Source organism: Carcharodon carcharias, chromosome 32, assembly GCF_017639515.1.
Source record: "Carcharodon carcharias isolate sCarCar2 chromosome 32, sCarCar2.pri, whole genome shotgun sequence".
Classification (NCBI taxonomy): domain Eukaryota; kingdom Metazoa; phylum Chordata; class Chondrichthyes; order Lamniformes; family Lamnidae; genus Carcharodon; species Carcharodon carcharias.
The window spans coordinates 7,833,845-7,849,038 of record NC_054498.1 but is presented as its reverse complement, the minus strand read 5'-3'; the positions used below and the strand labels follow the sequence as shown (position 1 = coordinate 7,849,038).

The following is a 15,194-nucleotide window of genomic DNA, read 5'->3' as shown; positions in this document are numbered from 1 at the left end:
TCACAACTCATCTGTTGACAACAATGGCTGTAGGAAAGAGCTGCTTGTTCCCAGGATGCATACCAGGATAAAGATCCAGAGGAAGAGCCGATCGATCACCATAGCAACGTACTTCCAATCATCCTCTATCTGAGACAAATATCATTAAGAGAAATATCAGAAATAAGACTATAATTGTTTTCATGTAAATCCTTATTAAACATTCCCATGGCAGCTGCAGCACAGGTTAAATACAAGGTAAAGCTCCCTCTGCTGTCTTGTCAAAAACTCCCAGGACAGGTACAGCATGGGATTTGTGACGAATATCTACTTCATGGTAATATTTTGGAGGTTATGTTTAGTACTGGGAAGACCGTTGTTGTGAAGGTAAGGTAACTAAAACGCTGGGCTTCAGCGATTGCCAGAACATGTAAAAGGAAATGGCAGTTTAGAAGATTACCCATGTTTGTTTAATAGAATCAGAACAGAAGAAATTAATCCATAAAACAGCAGGTGGGCTTATTTAGCTGGGGAAATGGAGATGGATACTGCTTGCAAAGAAGTGCAGTCTAGAGAGTTGATGGGAGTTTGAACGCTTTTAAATTAATTTGGCTCTGTGAACCCTGAAAGGCTATGTTGTCATGGAGATGGGTGGAGCTTAAGGGGCTCAGATTTCAACTGACCTCCGTGTCCAGCAGCAGGGGAAAGGTGCTGCTGTTAGTAGGTTTCAGTTAGGGCTCAAAAAAGCCCTGGGAGCCATTCAATGTAGCTGACAGTAGCAGTTTGGAGTTTGTATGCTTTACAGTTCACAGAGAAGCTCTCTGAGCTGCTCTGTGCAGTTAGGCTCAGGGAAGTCCGGGGGAGCTGAGAAGGTGACAGAAGGTCACTGTCACATTGTTGCATACTAGCAATGTGGTTGACTCTTAACTGCCCTCTGCACAAGCTAGTGCTGCCCACACCCCATGAATGAATAAAAAATGAACTGTCCTGTCAAACGTTCCCAGGGCAGGTACACCACTAGGTTAAATACAGTGTGCAGCTCCCTCTACATTGTCCCCATCAAAAATTCCCAGGACAGCTACAGCACAGAGTTAGATACAGAGTAAAGCTCCCTCTACACTGTCCCTTTGTTCCTCTTCAAGATATCGGGTACAATTTAACCAGCTTTTTCTTAGTACATCACCCAATTGGCAATTCTTGACACTACCTTAAGCTTTGGCTATTCCACTGTAGTGCAACACAATTTAATGTTCTTTGTTGAAAGCGAGGCACACTTTTTAACAGGATATCATTCACAAACATAAACCGCGAATGATTGTATCCTCGGCCATACTGTGGCTGAGAACACCCACCTGAGCACAAGTCAACAATCAAACCTATTACATTCTGGGCTGTGGGGAATTGTACCACACCACCAACCCGACTGTGAAACAGGACATTGAAGGATACCTGTTGATTAATCAGTTTAAATAAATATTGATGTTTAAAAAAAATGCCATGCTTCCCACAGTGACCCAGTGTAGTGCTAATTAAAAATGTAAGTTTGGACTGCCAAGTTTGCCGACTGCTGGAAGTGTAGTACAATCCTTCGCCACTAGATGTCAACTTGTGCATATGAAATAGATCGGGGCGAGATGGGGAAGAAAGTGGAGAAGGCGAAAATCATTTCAAAAAGAAAAACAGTCCTCCTCGTATCTAAAGAAGTTCTCATTATCAGCGCAGAAGGAGGTCATTTGGCCCATTTGAGTCTATGCTGGCTCTCTGTGGAGCAGTCCGGTCAGTCCCATTACACCGGTCTATCCTTGTGGCCATGCAAGTTTTATTTCCTTCAAGTGCCAATTCAGTTGCCTTTTGAAATAACTGCTAATCAATTTACTAAATAAATTATGATAAATATTAGACATGCTGAGTTCTTTTTGGCATTAAGTGCAGAGTGAAAATTTCTCCAGTATGTTCTTTTAATAGAATTTCACCTGCAGGTTTTGTCCCGTTTGTAGTTATGTGAGGGGTACTAGCTGATCGAGTGTCACACTCAGCTCAAAGGTGGCGGTTTATTACAATTTTAGTAAAGTGTTAGGGTGGGTGTGATCCGAAGCTATGCCATTGACTTTGTACGTGTCCATTTCCAAAACACTGGAACGTTGTAAGAAATTTGCAAGTGTCTCTCTCTCTCAAAAATGACAATTCCCTATCCTGCACAGCAGTAACCCAAATTAGTTGATGTTGGAAAACATGGTTTCAGATACGTTCCCTACAAGAGGAAAACGAGAACAAAAGAGAAGAAAGTTTTAATAGTTTAATGGGCAATGAAAAAAGAGCCAAAAGCTTTAAAGGAAAGATGCTTTTTAAAAGGAGAACTAAACGAATGGAGAAAAGGTCACAGAGTGCAAATGGACAAAATGGACATTCACCACTGTTGGCATCTGAAGATCTGTCCCAATAAGTGAAGGCCATGCAACCCACCTAACTCATGCATCCAGAACGACATTTCAGCCCCTCATTCATCATTTGCCTTACAAATGAACCCAGTTTTCTGCCTCTGCTACCCTAACCCAGTCCATGTTTGATGACACTTTGAAGAAAGCCTTTCTGCCATCAGTCCTAAATTTGACTTTTTGACGAAAGACGCAGCGACCAGAAGGACTTCTCAACGGCCTAGCCCAGGAAACAAATAGTGGTAGCGGGATAAAGTAAGAGTGGATGCCTGCTCTGATATTTGATGCTGTTCATAAGCCAGTGGAGGTTCATGTCCTTTTTAGATTGAAGGATTGCTTCTGTTGTAAGTAAAACTGTGCTGGGACTGCCTGCTGATCTCAATTTGTCCTGCTTAATTCTTTCAGTTGCTGTTAGGATAATGCATCTATTAAAGTCTTATGGTTTAGTGACAACATTATGGTTAGGACCACCAGGGACTCTCTCCCACAGACACTTATGACTTAGATAATGAGCTCAGCTTCTAGCTATAATACATATTACACAAATTTCCCCAAAGTGTTACACTTCACGTATCATTTTCCCCCTCATTTGGTTGACAATATCCCTAATTTTATAATCCAAAGTACTTATTGCCTTAATATAACTATAAATATATTTAAAAAAATAGTAACTGCACATACTTTGTCAACTTTTCCTATTATAAATTCAATGTTCACATTTACAGTGAAAATTGCTATGTAATCTTATCACGCTGTAATTACACCAACAGAAAGCTGCAACATCACCACTGGATGGATGGGGTAATTACAGTTTAATATCTTTTGTTTGCCACCTTATCCTCCCCTCCCCCCTTTCCCTGTCTCAGTACTTGCTTGGAGTCTGTTACATCTCTAACTTCTTCTAGTTCTGACAAAAGGTCAACCACCTGAAACACTAACTCTGTTTCTCTATCCACAGTTACTGCCTGACCTGTAGTGTGTTTCCAGCATTTTTTGTTTTTACCTCAGATTTCCAGTATCTGCAGTATTTTGCTTTTGTAATTACAACATGCTAAGTTTACATACAAATGCGAACATAATATAATGAAAATATATAAGGAAGGATAGAATGTGTGCCTTCAAAATGGGGACTGAATTATTATGTCTGCTCGCCCTGGTTCAATTAGCCCTAACTCTCTAAGCTTGCTGCACCTGAAGACTTGGTCGCTTGTGTGTTTATGTATTTAAAATATGTATATGTACTCTTTCTCACCTCCTTGGACTCATTCTGCAGCTTCGTAACTTCTGCAATGTAAGTAACGCTTTCAATGGCTTCTCGAATTTCAGCGGGCAAGGCTGAGATTGCGAGCAGGGAGTCCAGGGTCTCTGCGCTCGAGCTTTGTTTCGAACTCACGCCTGAGTCCAGGTCCTTCATCTTACGGAATCTGCAGCAAGTACACTGTGGGTCCTGGCAGTAGAAACCATTTCCTGAGCATTTGGTTTTGGAGCATTTGCCGAAACTGTTGATACTGGTGAGCTCGGTACTGCTGTCCAGAAACTTGGGTGTCGGAATCTTCTGAGCCTCGCAACTGGTTGTGGGTCTTGACATGAACAGAATTCGTGGCAGCAGCTTTAAGAAGATGGTTTTCACCCAGACTGGCATGGTGTGGGTCGTGGGGGTTCTATAATGGATGTTGAGCACAAAAACAGTTATAACAATTGATAGAATCACGAAGATCATGGTGAAGAGCAGATATTCTCCAATTAGAGGGATCACCAGGGAAGTGGATGGTATGCTCTCAGTGATGACCAGGAGAAACACTGTGAGGGAAAGCAGGACTGAAACACTTAAAGTTACCTTTTCTCCACAGTCAGAGGGCAGGTAGAAAACCAAAATTGTCAGAAAAGAGATAATCAGGCAAGGGATGATAATGTTGATAGTGTAGAACAGAGGCATTCGCCTAATATAAATAGAATAGGTTATGTCTGTGTATATCTCTGCACAGCAATTGTACTTGATTTCGTGTCTGTACCCTGGTGCAGTGATGATTGCCCATTCACCACTTTCCCAGAGGTCCAACCTGTTGATCTCGTTGCCGATCAAGACCAAGTCGATTTTGTCTTTGTCATGGGTCCAGGAGCCAAACTTCATGCTGCAATTCTGGTAATCGAAGGGGAAATAAGTCAAATCCATCCTGCAGGAGCTCTTGAATATGGCTGGTGATGTCCAGGTCATGTTGCCATCAAACTTCACCAAGACTTTAGTCTTTTCATCCACTTGGAAATCAGCGACTACACTGGAGTTACAACCAAAAGGAATATAATTATAGTCATTGTTTCTATGTTCTATGTTCCTACCCCCACCATCCCCAAACTAAATTTTGACTTATTTCTGGTTTACAAACTATGTGTTCCTGATGTGAGGAGGGGAATGGGGCTAAGGAGAGAACCCTTTCAGATAGCCAGCATATGCACAATGGGCTGAACTGCCTACTCCATTACTACCCACAAGTTGCAGTGTTTAGTGTGCTGCAGATGATTACTTTGAAGAGTTTAAACAGTCTGTCCTTCACATGGGAACATCCATCTCAAGATGGTGCTTTGTTTAGATTCTCTACAATTGAACTGCCAGAAAGATGGTGAGCTCATCATCATCTGCTGCCTGAATGTCATCAATCACTGAGGCTGCTCCAAACTGCTCCTGTAATCTGACCTCTCCAAATAACTCCTTGCACTTCCACTCAAAGGGCAGGCAAACTCTGCCCAGAAAGACTGTGATGCCTCCTGAAACATATTTTGGCCAATCCACAGCTTAATAACATATTTCACTGATGACTTACAATAATTTACCAACAATAGTGTGCCTTGATAGACTCTTGAAAGGTTATGACTTGAGCCCCACTCACAATCCAGGTTAGTACTCAGTACTGAGACGGTGCTGCATTGTCAGGGGTGCTTTTGAATGAGACAGCCAAGGTCCTACTACTGTTCTTATGGAGAGTGCAGCTAAAATTAAAAGACATCTCATTATGGAAGGATAATATTTAAAAGGCATAAAGTACAAAGAGATAAGGATAAAATTGTACAAAGGAAGTGAGAAGAGACTTTCATGACCACAGGATGTCCCAGCCAATTAAGTACTTTTGAAATTTAGGTGCTGTTGCAGGGAAACACGGCTGCCAATCTGCACACAACAAGCTTCTGCAAACTGCTAATGACCAGTGTTACCATTGAGCCAGGGATGACACTTAACCATGCAAAGTAATGGTTAGATCACAGATTACAGTTTTCACATATGGCCTTCCATTGTAGAAAGGATATTAAAGCCATGGAGAGCGCACAATACAGATTCTAGAAATTGCAAATATAGTTTGAGTGGACACTTAAACAGAGGAGGTTAAGATAAGACTTAGCAGAGTGCATAGGAGAAAACCTATTTCCTCTGGGAGTAAGTCACAAGGGGTCAAAATGACTTTGTCATTGAGAAACGGAGTTTAAATGGTAGGAGAAATGTCTTTATAATCGATAGTTGTTGGAACATGGAACATGTGTAAAGGGAGTGATTGAGGCAGAGATCACTGGACCTTTTAAAGGAATAATGAATAGATATGTAGAGCAATGGAACTTATAGAGCTATTCAGGCAAAAGTGACATAGTTTATGATTTGCTCTAGCAAAGAATCAGTGTGGATATAATGGGCTGAGTGGCCTCTTTCTGTGCTGTAAACTTTTTTTTTCATCCAGTCTTTTCAAGGAAAAAATTGAATAACACCTTTCACACCCTCACGACACCCTGAAACATTTTACAGTCAAATGTTGTCAATGTTGTTTTGTAGGAGACGTGGCAAGAAATTTGCGCATGGCAAGATCCCATAAAACAACATGGAGATAACTGAACAATCTACTGCAGTAAAGGGATCAACATTGCCTAGATATTGGAAGAACTTCCTGCTTCTTGACAGGGTGGCATGTAGGGTTGCCAACTGTGATTAAATGTATTCCTGGAGGTTCCATCGCATGACTTTCCCTCATGTTCCCGCTATCAGTTGGCCAACACATCCATCTTTGTGATGTACTGCTTTCCTATGCCAATTGGAAAGCAAAACATCTCATTACCCAATTGGATGATGCTTGACTGTCAGCCAAACAGCTGTTTTTTTCTCATTTTCAATATTTTTATATCTGGTAAAGGGAAATGTTCAAAGAAAATGACAAAAGACATACAATCTTTATTAATGTTCTTGATTTTTCTCCAGGGTTGCACCCAGCAGTGTCCTAGATATTGACCTTCAATCCTTGGAGACTCCAGGCCAATCCTGGAGGGTTGGCAACCTTGGTGGCATAGGATTAGTTATATCTGCCTGTAAAATGAAGTTGGGTCTTAACATCTAATCTGAAAGGCAAACCTCTGACAATGCTGCACTCCCTCAGTATTTCACTTAAGTCCTGGATAATGGGTCAAGTTGCCATTTGGTTGCGCTGGTTCCTTTGTGCAATTTGCCCAAAATCAGTATAACAAGAGCAAATTATCATGGAATTTTAAGCACAAATTATGTTCTATGCAAATTATCCCTTTTGGGATAATTTAAAAAGCTTCTAGTTAGAAGCTGGCCCCAGCCATGATACTAGTCATGCCTGTTGAATGAAATAATCACCATTGGGAGTTTCTGCTAATTGTGCCTGTTCATGAGCATTCCAAGAGGCCTTTAAAATTAAATCATTTCTTTTGATGCCGATTGAACTCAAAGCCAAAACTCTTTTCCATTGGGGATAGTAATGTCATTGGACTAGTAAACCAAAGCTAATGCTCTGGGGACATGGGTTCAAATTCCCCCCATGGCAGCTGGTGGAATTTGAATTCAATTAATAAAAATGAGGAATTGAAATGAAGCTACGGTTGTAAAAACCCATCTGGTTCACTAATGGAAGGAAATCTGCTGTCCTTACCTGGTTTGACCGATGTGTGACTTAAGACTCAAAGCAATGTGGTTGACTCTTAACTGCCCTCTGAAACGGCCTAGCAAGCTGTTCAGTCATACAAGGGAAATTGGAGAGGGGCAATAAATGCTGGCCTTGTCAGTGGCATCCATATCCTATTTTTTAAAAAAGTGGGGCTTGAACCCATGACTGCTGACTCAGAGGTAGGAATGCTACCAAGTAAACTGACACTTCTAAAGCCACAAGATCACTTTTACTGTACGCCTGCAAGAAAATCAATATGCATAGTGAATTATATTGCTTATTCATGAAGTGAGTGCCCATTCTCATTAAGTGCATAGCTCATGCAGAATAATTTATTGATTTTAATGTGAATTAGCGTTCCTACAAATGTCACATCGCTTCAATTGCACTCTGGCAGAATTTTTGTCTGGTTGATTTCAGTCAAATAAAATGGACTGATAAGTTTGAACAGCAGAAGAATGTCCATCAGCCTAATACAATACAGCATTAATAGAATCACCTCCAAACTACTGCCTTGTCTTAAACTAATTCTAAACAAAAACACAAGGAATCCAAAGAATAGTTCATTTTTCAGTGCAGGATTAATTTTGTCCTTTCAAGCTAGTTCTACTTTATATCATGTGGCAATACTTTGATTCTGTCTTTCATGCTGAGTGAATCCAATAAGGTTATAAATATTTTATAATAAATTCTATATTCATTATATAAATCATAAACAATAATTCCAATAGGGAGATAAGGAGAAATTTCTTTATTCAGGGTGGTTGTAATATGGAATTCACTACCAGTGGATGTGCTTGAGACAAATAACTTAGATGCTTTCAGGAGGAAACAAGTGCATGAGGGTAAAGGGGATAGAAAGAGATGTTGGAAAGCTGAGATTTAGTGCACAGTATTGAAAGACATATGCCAGCATTGATTATTTGGACTGTATGCCTGATTCTGTACTGCTTATTCTATGTAATCTATCCTGTGCTACGAATGTGTATTCTCTACATCACCAAATTATGATAAAACTCTTCAAGTCATGGTTGTGTAGAAGCTCGTGGCTCCTCAAGTGCCTCGGTGTGTTGGGTGCATCATGGAAGTGATTGGTGCTGGAGACATTGGGAAGAAGAGAAGCTAAATTTTCCAGTCAGTGATTTGATTGTATCCAAATTTCATGTTGAGTTGTTTTCAGCCAAAGCAAGCTCCTCTTCTGATGACACTGATTTTTGCTGGGATATAGTTCCACGGACACTGCGAGGTCTTGGGTATCCCAGCCAATGTGCTTGTTTAGACCGTGGGCTATTTGAGAATGGAAAGCATCGCACTCAATTTCAGTTTCATCTGACATCCACATTATATGGATCACTGGATAGCAGGAATCCTGATTTTTTTTTTCCCCCCCTGCAAGTCCCTAAGACAAATTATAGTGCTCCCATCAACAACACAGCTAAGAGCAGGTAATTCAGTCCCAACCTGGGATTAAACTGGAAACTTTGCTGCCTGTTTATCTCAGCTCTGCATTGGACTACGCAGTTTACTAATTAACCCATTGCGGGATCCCAGTCACACTAATGTTACCGTCCATTGTGAATAGGGACAAAGTTTACCATCCACCTGTGCCGGTAACTGGTTCATTTGGACATGATTTTCCTCATTCCTTACTTGTTGTACAAGACAATGTCTGGTTTCCAGACTCTCTCAGAAGGAACTCGAATAAGCTGGGCACCTCCATATTCAGCAGGATCCCACCTTAGCTTATAATCATTCCAGATCTGAGGAAGGTAAAAAGAAAAACAAAAAATACATTAAAAGCATTGCACGAAGTAAACATCTATTAGACCCATGAGATGAAATTAGGGTCTGTGATATCAACAACAACAACTTATATTTATATGGAAACTTTAATGTAATGACAGTTTCCAGGGCACTTCACAGGAGTACTATAAAACAAAGTACGACATATGGAGTCTTTGGGCCAGATGACCAAAAGCTTGGTCAAAGAGGTAGGTTTTAAGAAGTTGTCTTAAGGGAGGCAGAGAGATGGAGAGGGGTAGGATGGGAAATCCAGAACTTGGTGATGAGGCAACTGAAGGCACGGCCACCAGTGGGGGAGCAATTATAATTGGAAAGTCACAAGAGGCCAGAATTAGAGGATTGCACATACCTTGGAGGGTTGTGGGGCTGGAGGAGATTACAACGATAAAGAGAGGTGAGGAGGGATTTGAAACCAAGGATGAGAATTTTAATTAACCAGGAGGCAATGTAGTTCAGTGAGCCCAGGGGTGATAGGGGAACTGGATTTGGTGCAAGTTAAGATATGAGCAGCAGAGTTTTGCATGACCTCAAGTTTATGGAGACCAGCTAGTGTGGTGAAATTGTAGTTTGTCAAATCAGTCTATGAATGTGTGACGTTTTTGTAAGAAATACCCTATTTAAGGAACATATAAATCTAATGCCCACTATTTTGGCGAATTAGTTGGATACAGCTGAAAAGTTTAATATGTTTTTCCAATAATCTGATTAATCCACAAGGACACATGGATAACATGGACCATTATTAAGCTCCCATTGGGATTTGGTGTCATGTTTTTTATCATTCATTCACAGGATGTGGGCTTCGCTGTCTGGGCCAGCATTTATTGTCCATCCCTAATTGCCTTTGAGAAGGTGGTGGTGAGCTGCCTTCTTGAACCGCTGTAGTCCATGTGGTGTAGGTACACCCACGGCGCTGTTAGGGAGGGAGTTCCAGGATTTTGACCCAGCGACAGTGAGGGAACAGTGATATATTTCCAAGTCAGGATGGTGAACGACTTGGAGGGGAACTTCCAGGTGGTGGTGTTCCCATCTATCTGCTGCCCTTGTTCTTCTAGATGGTAGTGGTCATGGGTTTGGAAGGTGCTGTCTAAGGAGCCTTGGTGAGTTCCTGCAGTGCATCTTGTAGATGATACATACTGCCGCTACTGTGCATCGGTGGTGGAATGAGTGAACGTTTGTGGATGTGATGCCAATCAAGTGGGCTGCTTTGTCCTGGATGGTGTCAAGCTTCTTGAGTGTTGAGGGAGTTGCATTCATCCAGGCAAGTGGGGAGTATTCCATCACACTCCTGACTTGTGGCCTGTTGATGGTGGACAGACTTTGAAGAGTCAGGAGGTGAGTTACTCATCACAGAATTCCTAGCCTCTTACCTGCTACTGTAGCCAAAGTATTTATATGACTAGCCCAGTTCAGTTTCTGGTCAATGATAACCCCCAGAAAATTGATAGTGGGGAATTCAGCAATGGAAAGCCATTGGATGTCAAGGAGCAATGGTTAGATTCTCCCTGCCCAGTAGCTTTCCATCATTGAATTCCCTACCATCAACATCCTGGGAGTTACCATTGACCATGAATGTTACTTGCCACTTCTCAGCCCAAGCCTGGATATTGTCTAAGTCTTGCTACATTTGGACATCGGCTGCTTCAGTATCTGAGGAGTCATGAATAGTGCTGAACATTCTGCAATTATCAGCGAACATCCCCACTTCTGACCTTATGATGGAAGGAAGGTCATTGATGAAGCAGCTGAAGATGGTTGGATACTATCCTGAGGAACTCCTGCAGAGATGTCCTGGAGCTAAGATGACTGATCTCCAACAACCACAACCATCTTTTGGTTGCTAGGTATACTCCAACCAGTGGAGATTTTTTTCCCCCTGATTCCTCCTGTGGCTAATGTGGATCAATCAACAAGGTTTGAGGCTTGTTATAATATACAATTGCACAGTATTACATGCACAGTAGGCAAAGCATTTTTAAATAGAAGAGTTGATCACCCAATGTCTTATGCTGAGGTAGCCTAAGGTTTTTTAGCTGCCTGTCCTTTTAAGGCTCCTGCTTCAATTAGGAAAATCCAGCTGCTTGTAAATTGCTGAAGCTAATAAGGAGACTGTTGTAAGCTTGTTAATGCTGTATCACCTTTAATTGCCTCCTTTTGCTTTTAAGATTGTTTGGCATCTGGAGCAAAGTGTGACTCCTGGTACCTGATACATGGGTGTGTGACAGATGTCCACTAGGTTCAAGGCTTGGCTTAAGGCAAGTCTAATGATAAACTTTGCTATAACAGAACATTTGTGTGATGCGTAATCTTGCTTTCCAGGTGAACCTGTCCTTTTTGGCACATTCGTTCTACTTATTGTCAAGTAAGCAGGGTCAGATCAATAAGAGCTTAATTGTTTGCTGAAGGAGCTGTGCAAGGTGAGGTCAGTTAAAGTTTAATTGCATTCCGGGTTTCAAGACCAAACCTAGGGTGAGATCCCAACAGTCTTTCCCTTTTCTTCTTGAATGTGATTGCTAAGGCGTAGGTCTAGCCATTGTGGGTCTTGTATGGAGCAAATATTTTCTCATGATGAGACAGACTCTTGGTACATTGCAAATAATGAACTTTCCTTCCATTTTTCACAATTCATGTACTGTAATAGATTTGCCTATGGTCCAATCTGCTGCAAAAATAATTGCCTGAGATAATTTTCCTATACTTGAGTGATGGAAAAGTGACATTTGTTGGAAACCAAATGTTACACAAACATGGTAAATGGGTGAATGTGGGATGCTGTTGTATGTTGTACAATATAATAGCCAGCTTTTAAAAATTGACTTGTCACAGTTGCAGTATTTGATAATTCTTTTGCATTTGGTCTATCATTGGAATATCATGTATTTTTGAAATCTAGTCACTATTACAAAATGAGAATCACAGCAGCTTATTTACACACAAGAAGCTCCACCAAACAGCAGCATAAAAATAACCACATAACCTATTTTTTTGTGATTTTGATTGACAGCTAAATATTAGCTAGTACACTAGGGAGAACTTGGTGTTATTCAAAATATTGCCATGCAACCTCCTATAGCCATCTGATGGCAGGCAGGTGTGCAGTTTAAAATTTCATCTGAAAAACAGCATCTCTGACGGTGCAGCACCACCCCAGTACTGCACTGGAGTGTTGACCTGGAATTTGTGGTTAAGTGTCTGATGGGACTTGAAAACCACAACTTCCTGACTCAGATTTTTAAACCCTGAGTTTTGGCTGTGATGATAATAGTGGATCAGGAGGTAACTAAGCAAAGTATTTGTATTCTTCAAGCTTTTTTGTTAGTGGATCTTTGGTAGCTCACAGTAAATGAGAAAATATGAACCCTGCCTTGCCTAAGTCTGTCATGTTTGTAATAGAAACAAAGTGTTGGAAATACTCAGCAGGTCAGGCAGCCTTGGTGGAGAGAGAAATAGAGTAGCATTTCTGCTTGGTGACATTTCATCAGAACAGTGTGTTACTGTTACAGAGGCTTTACCAATGATTATTGTCAGATATATTTGTTTAGAAACAAGCATTATTGACATATGGAATTGTTAAGAAATGGCTTGTTTGTGGTTGAGTGGCTTTGAAAGATGTTATTATCACTTTGAATTGGAAATGTAAGTTTTACTAATTGTTTAAACATCACTGATAAATTATTGCCATGGTGCATGAAATGAGCAGCCTCTAGTTCAATGGAAAATCAATGTTATCTTTCCATGTGTAAGATAAAATTAATGAAATCTTGCCTGAGTCAGTGACAGATTTATAGTATTGTTCCTGAACCTGTTGCCCTTGCTTTGTTTCCCAAGTTTCTATCCTTCCCACAAGATGCAGATTCTTACTAGGTTAAATGTTTCAATGGTTCAGGTAGCTCACTGAAACCTCAAAGGGCCATTCTTCACACATGACCAGATCCTTTTTTTTCCATTATTTGTTCACGGATGTTGGTGTCACAAGGCTGGCACTCATTGACCATTCCTAATAATGTGAGTCCTTCTCTTTGAGCTGCTACAGTCCTTGTCATGATGGTGTTAACACAGTGGAGTTAAGGCCACAACCGGATCAGCCATGATCTAATTCACCTCACCAAGCCTCCTTCAACAGCACCTACCAAACCTGCCACCTCTACCACCTAGAAGGACAAGGGCAGCAGGTGCATGGGAACACCACCACCTGCAAGTTCCCCTCTGAGCCACTCACCATCCTGACTTGGAAATATATCCCCATTCCTTCACTGTCGCTGGGTCAAAATCCTGGAACTCCCTTCCTAACAGCACCATGGGTGTACCTACACCACATGGACTACAACGGTTTAAGAAGGTAATTTCTCAAGGGCTATTGGCGATGGACAATAAATGCTGGCTGAGCCAGTAACATTGACATTCCATTTACGAGTACATTTAAAAAAAAAAGAATGGTGGAGCAGGCTCGAGGGGCTGAATGGTCTATGCCTGTTCCTGTCTTGATCTCATGTCCTTTTCATTGGTATAGATTATGGGCCTTTGGAAGTGAGGTTAAAGGAAGCACATTCTATCTCCTTTTCTCTCCCTAATTCTTTCCATTCTTCCACCCACCTCCGCCACTGCCCCACTGCTTTCCCTTGGACAATTCCTTTGGCTTGTTGTTATAATTGAACTTTACAGGTTCTACTCGGTTGCTATCACTCACTCTTTGCCCCCTGCTCTTCTACTGATCTCAGTCACTGGTGTAAATACAAACCTCTCTCCTGATATAATCACTCTGTCCCTGCAATATTCACAGCCCATTGTTGGGTGTCATCCCCTACATGTCGAACCAACCGATTCGTTCAAGTTTTATTACAGCCATGACTCGAGATATTAAAATAAGCAGCAATTCTATCCTCAACAGATACTCTGCTATGAAAACAACCAGTCAACATAACCGAGGCTGTTTCTCGCAGCACACCCAAATCTATCCAGACAAACAGTGGACACTCACATGTTTCAGCCAAACATTGGTCTCCATAATTTGATTGATTTCGTCCTGTGAATAGAAATACTCAAATCAGATGGAACCTTGTTAGGGTTTAATCCGATTACACAATTCAACAAATCCAGAGCATTGTGAGATTGGGATAGGCAACTGTACCACATTGATCAACTGAGATAGGGACACCTCAAACTGGACCTCAACCACGTGAGACAGGTTCTCCACCGGCCGGATGTTCGGGTTGTAGTTGCTGAAGAGTTTTGCAAACAACCTTCTCTCTGCTTCTGACGACAGGACACCTTATCAAAAAAATAAACGGGGTTGTTGGAGGGTTGGCGGGGGGTGGGGAATGGGGAGGAAAGGACGTTTATTAGAATGACAAGTCAACTGCAGTAAATGAAACTGTTGCTGTCAAGGTTTTAGCTCTTACATCTGTGCCCGAGTACACAAAACATTTGTTTTCAGAAGCATTTAAAACCCGAATGGATGGAAAGTAGAGAGATATGGAAACTGAATGTGACAGTAACTGACATATTAATTCCAACCCGTTACTCCCCGTTTGAAAGACCCAAATATATTGGGAATTGTCTAGATGCTAGATACACACTGAAATACACATCAGGCAGGTCAAAAATAATCTTGCACTAACTGGGACAGATATGACCTGCAGCAGATGCAAAAGGCAAGCTTACCTCCAAGAAACAGAAGGAAGATACTGCTGGCCAGCGGCAGAGTCCTGTGCATGAGACCCATTGAGCAAAGCGTGTGGAGCCGGGGAGGGGTGAAGGTGCTGAAAGGATAGCGACTACAGGGCCGGAACAGGCGGAGCGCAATTAATCGTGTCTAAAGCAACAAGTGAATCAACAGGAAGAGTCGGCACCCTCAAGGGACGAGACCAAGACGGAGTCAACCCCGCCAAGGCCCTTCACATACCCCCTTCCTGGGTCGTGTCACACACAATTCACAGATCCTTCTCTCTCCTACACTTCACATACCCTCTCAAACACACACTTCCCAACACACTCTCACACACATACCTCATATTTCCTCTCTCTCTTCACCACCCTC

The 15,194-nt window shown here is 41.6% G+C and overlaps 1 protein-coding gene across 1 annotated transcript; it reads right to left on the bottom strand.

Annotated features, from left to right (window-relative positions):
* Nucleotides 1–14,879, bottom strand: LOC121271955 (neuronal acetylcholine receptor subunit alpha-3-like). Its single transcript, XM_041178213.1, has 6 exons — nt 14,819–14,879; nt 14,286–14,425; nt 14,136–14,180; nt 9,005–9,114; nt 3,667–4,690; nt 1–129 (listed from the first exon to the last, which is right to left on the bottom strand). The coding sequence occupies exons 1-6, from the start codon at nt 14,877–14,879 to the stop codon at nt 1–3; spliced, it is 1,509 nt and encodes a 502-aa protein (XP_041034147.1).
* Nucleotides 14,880–15,194: the final 315 nt, after the last annotated feature.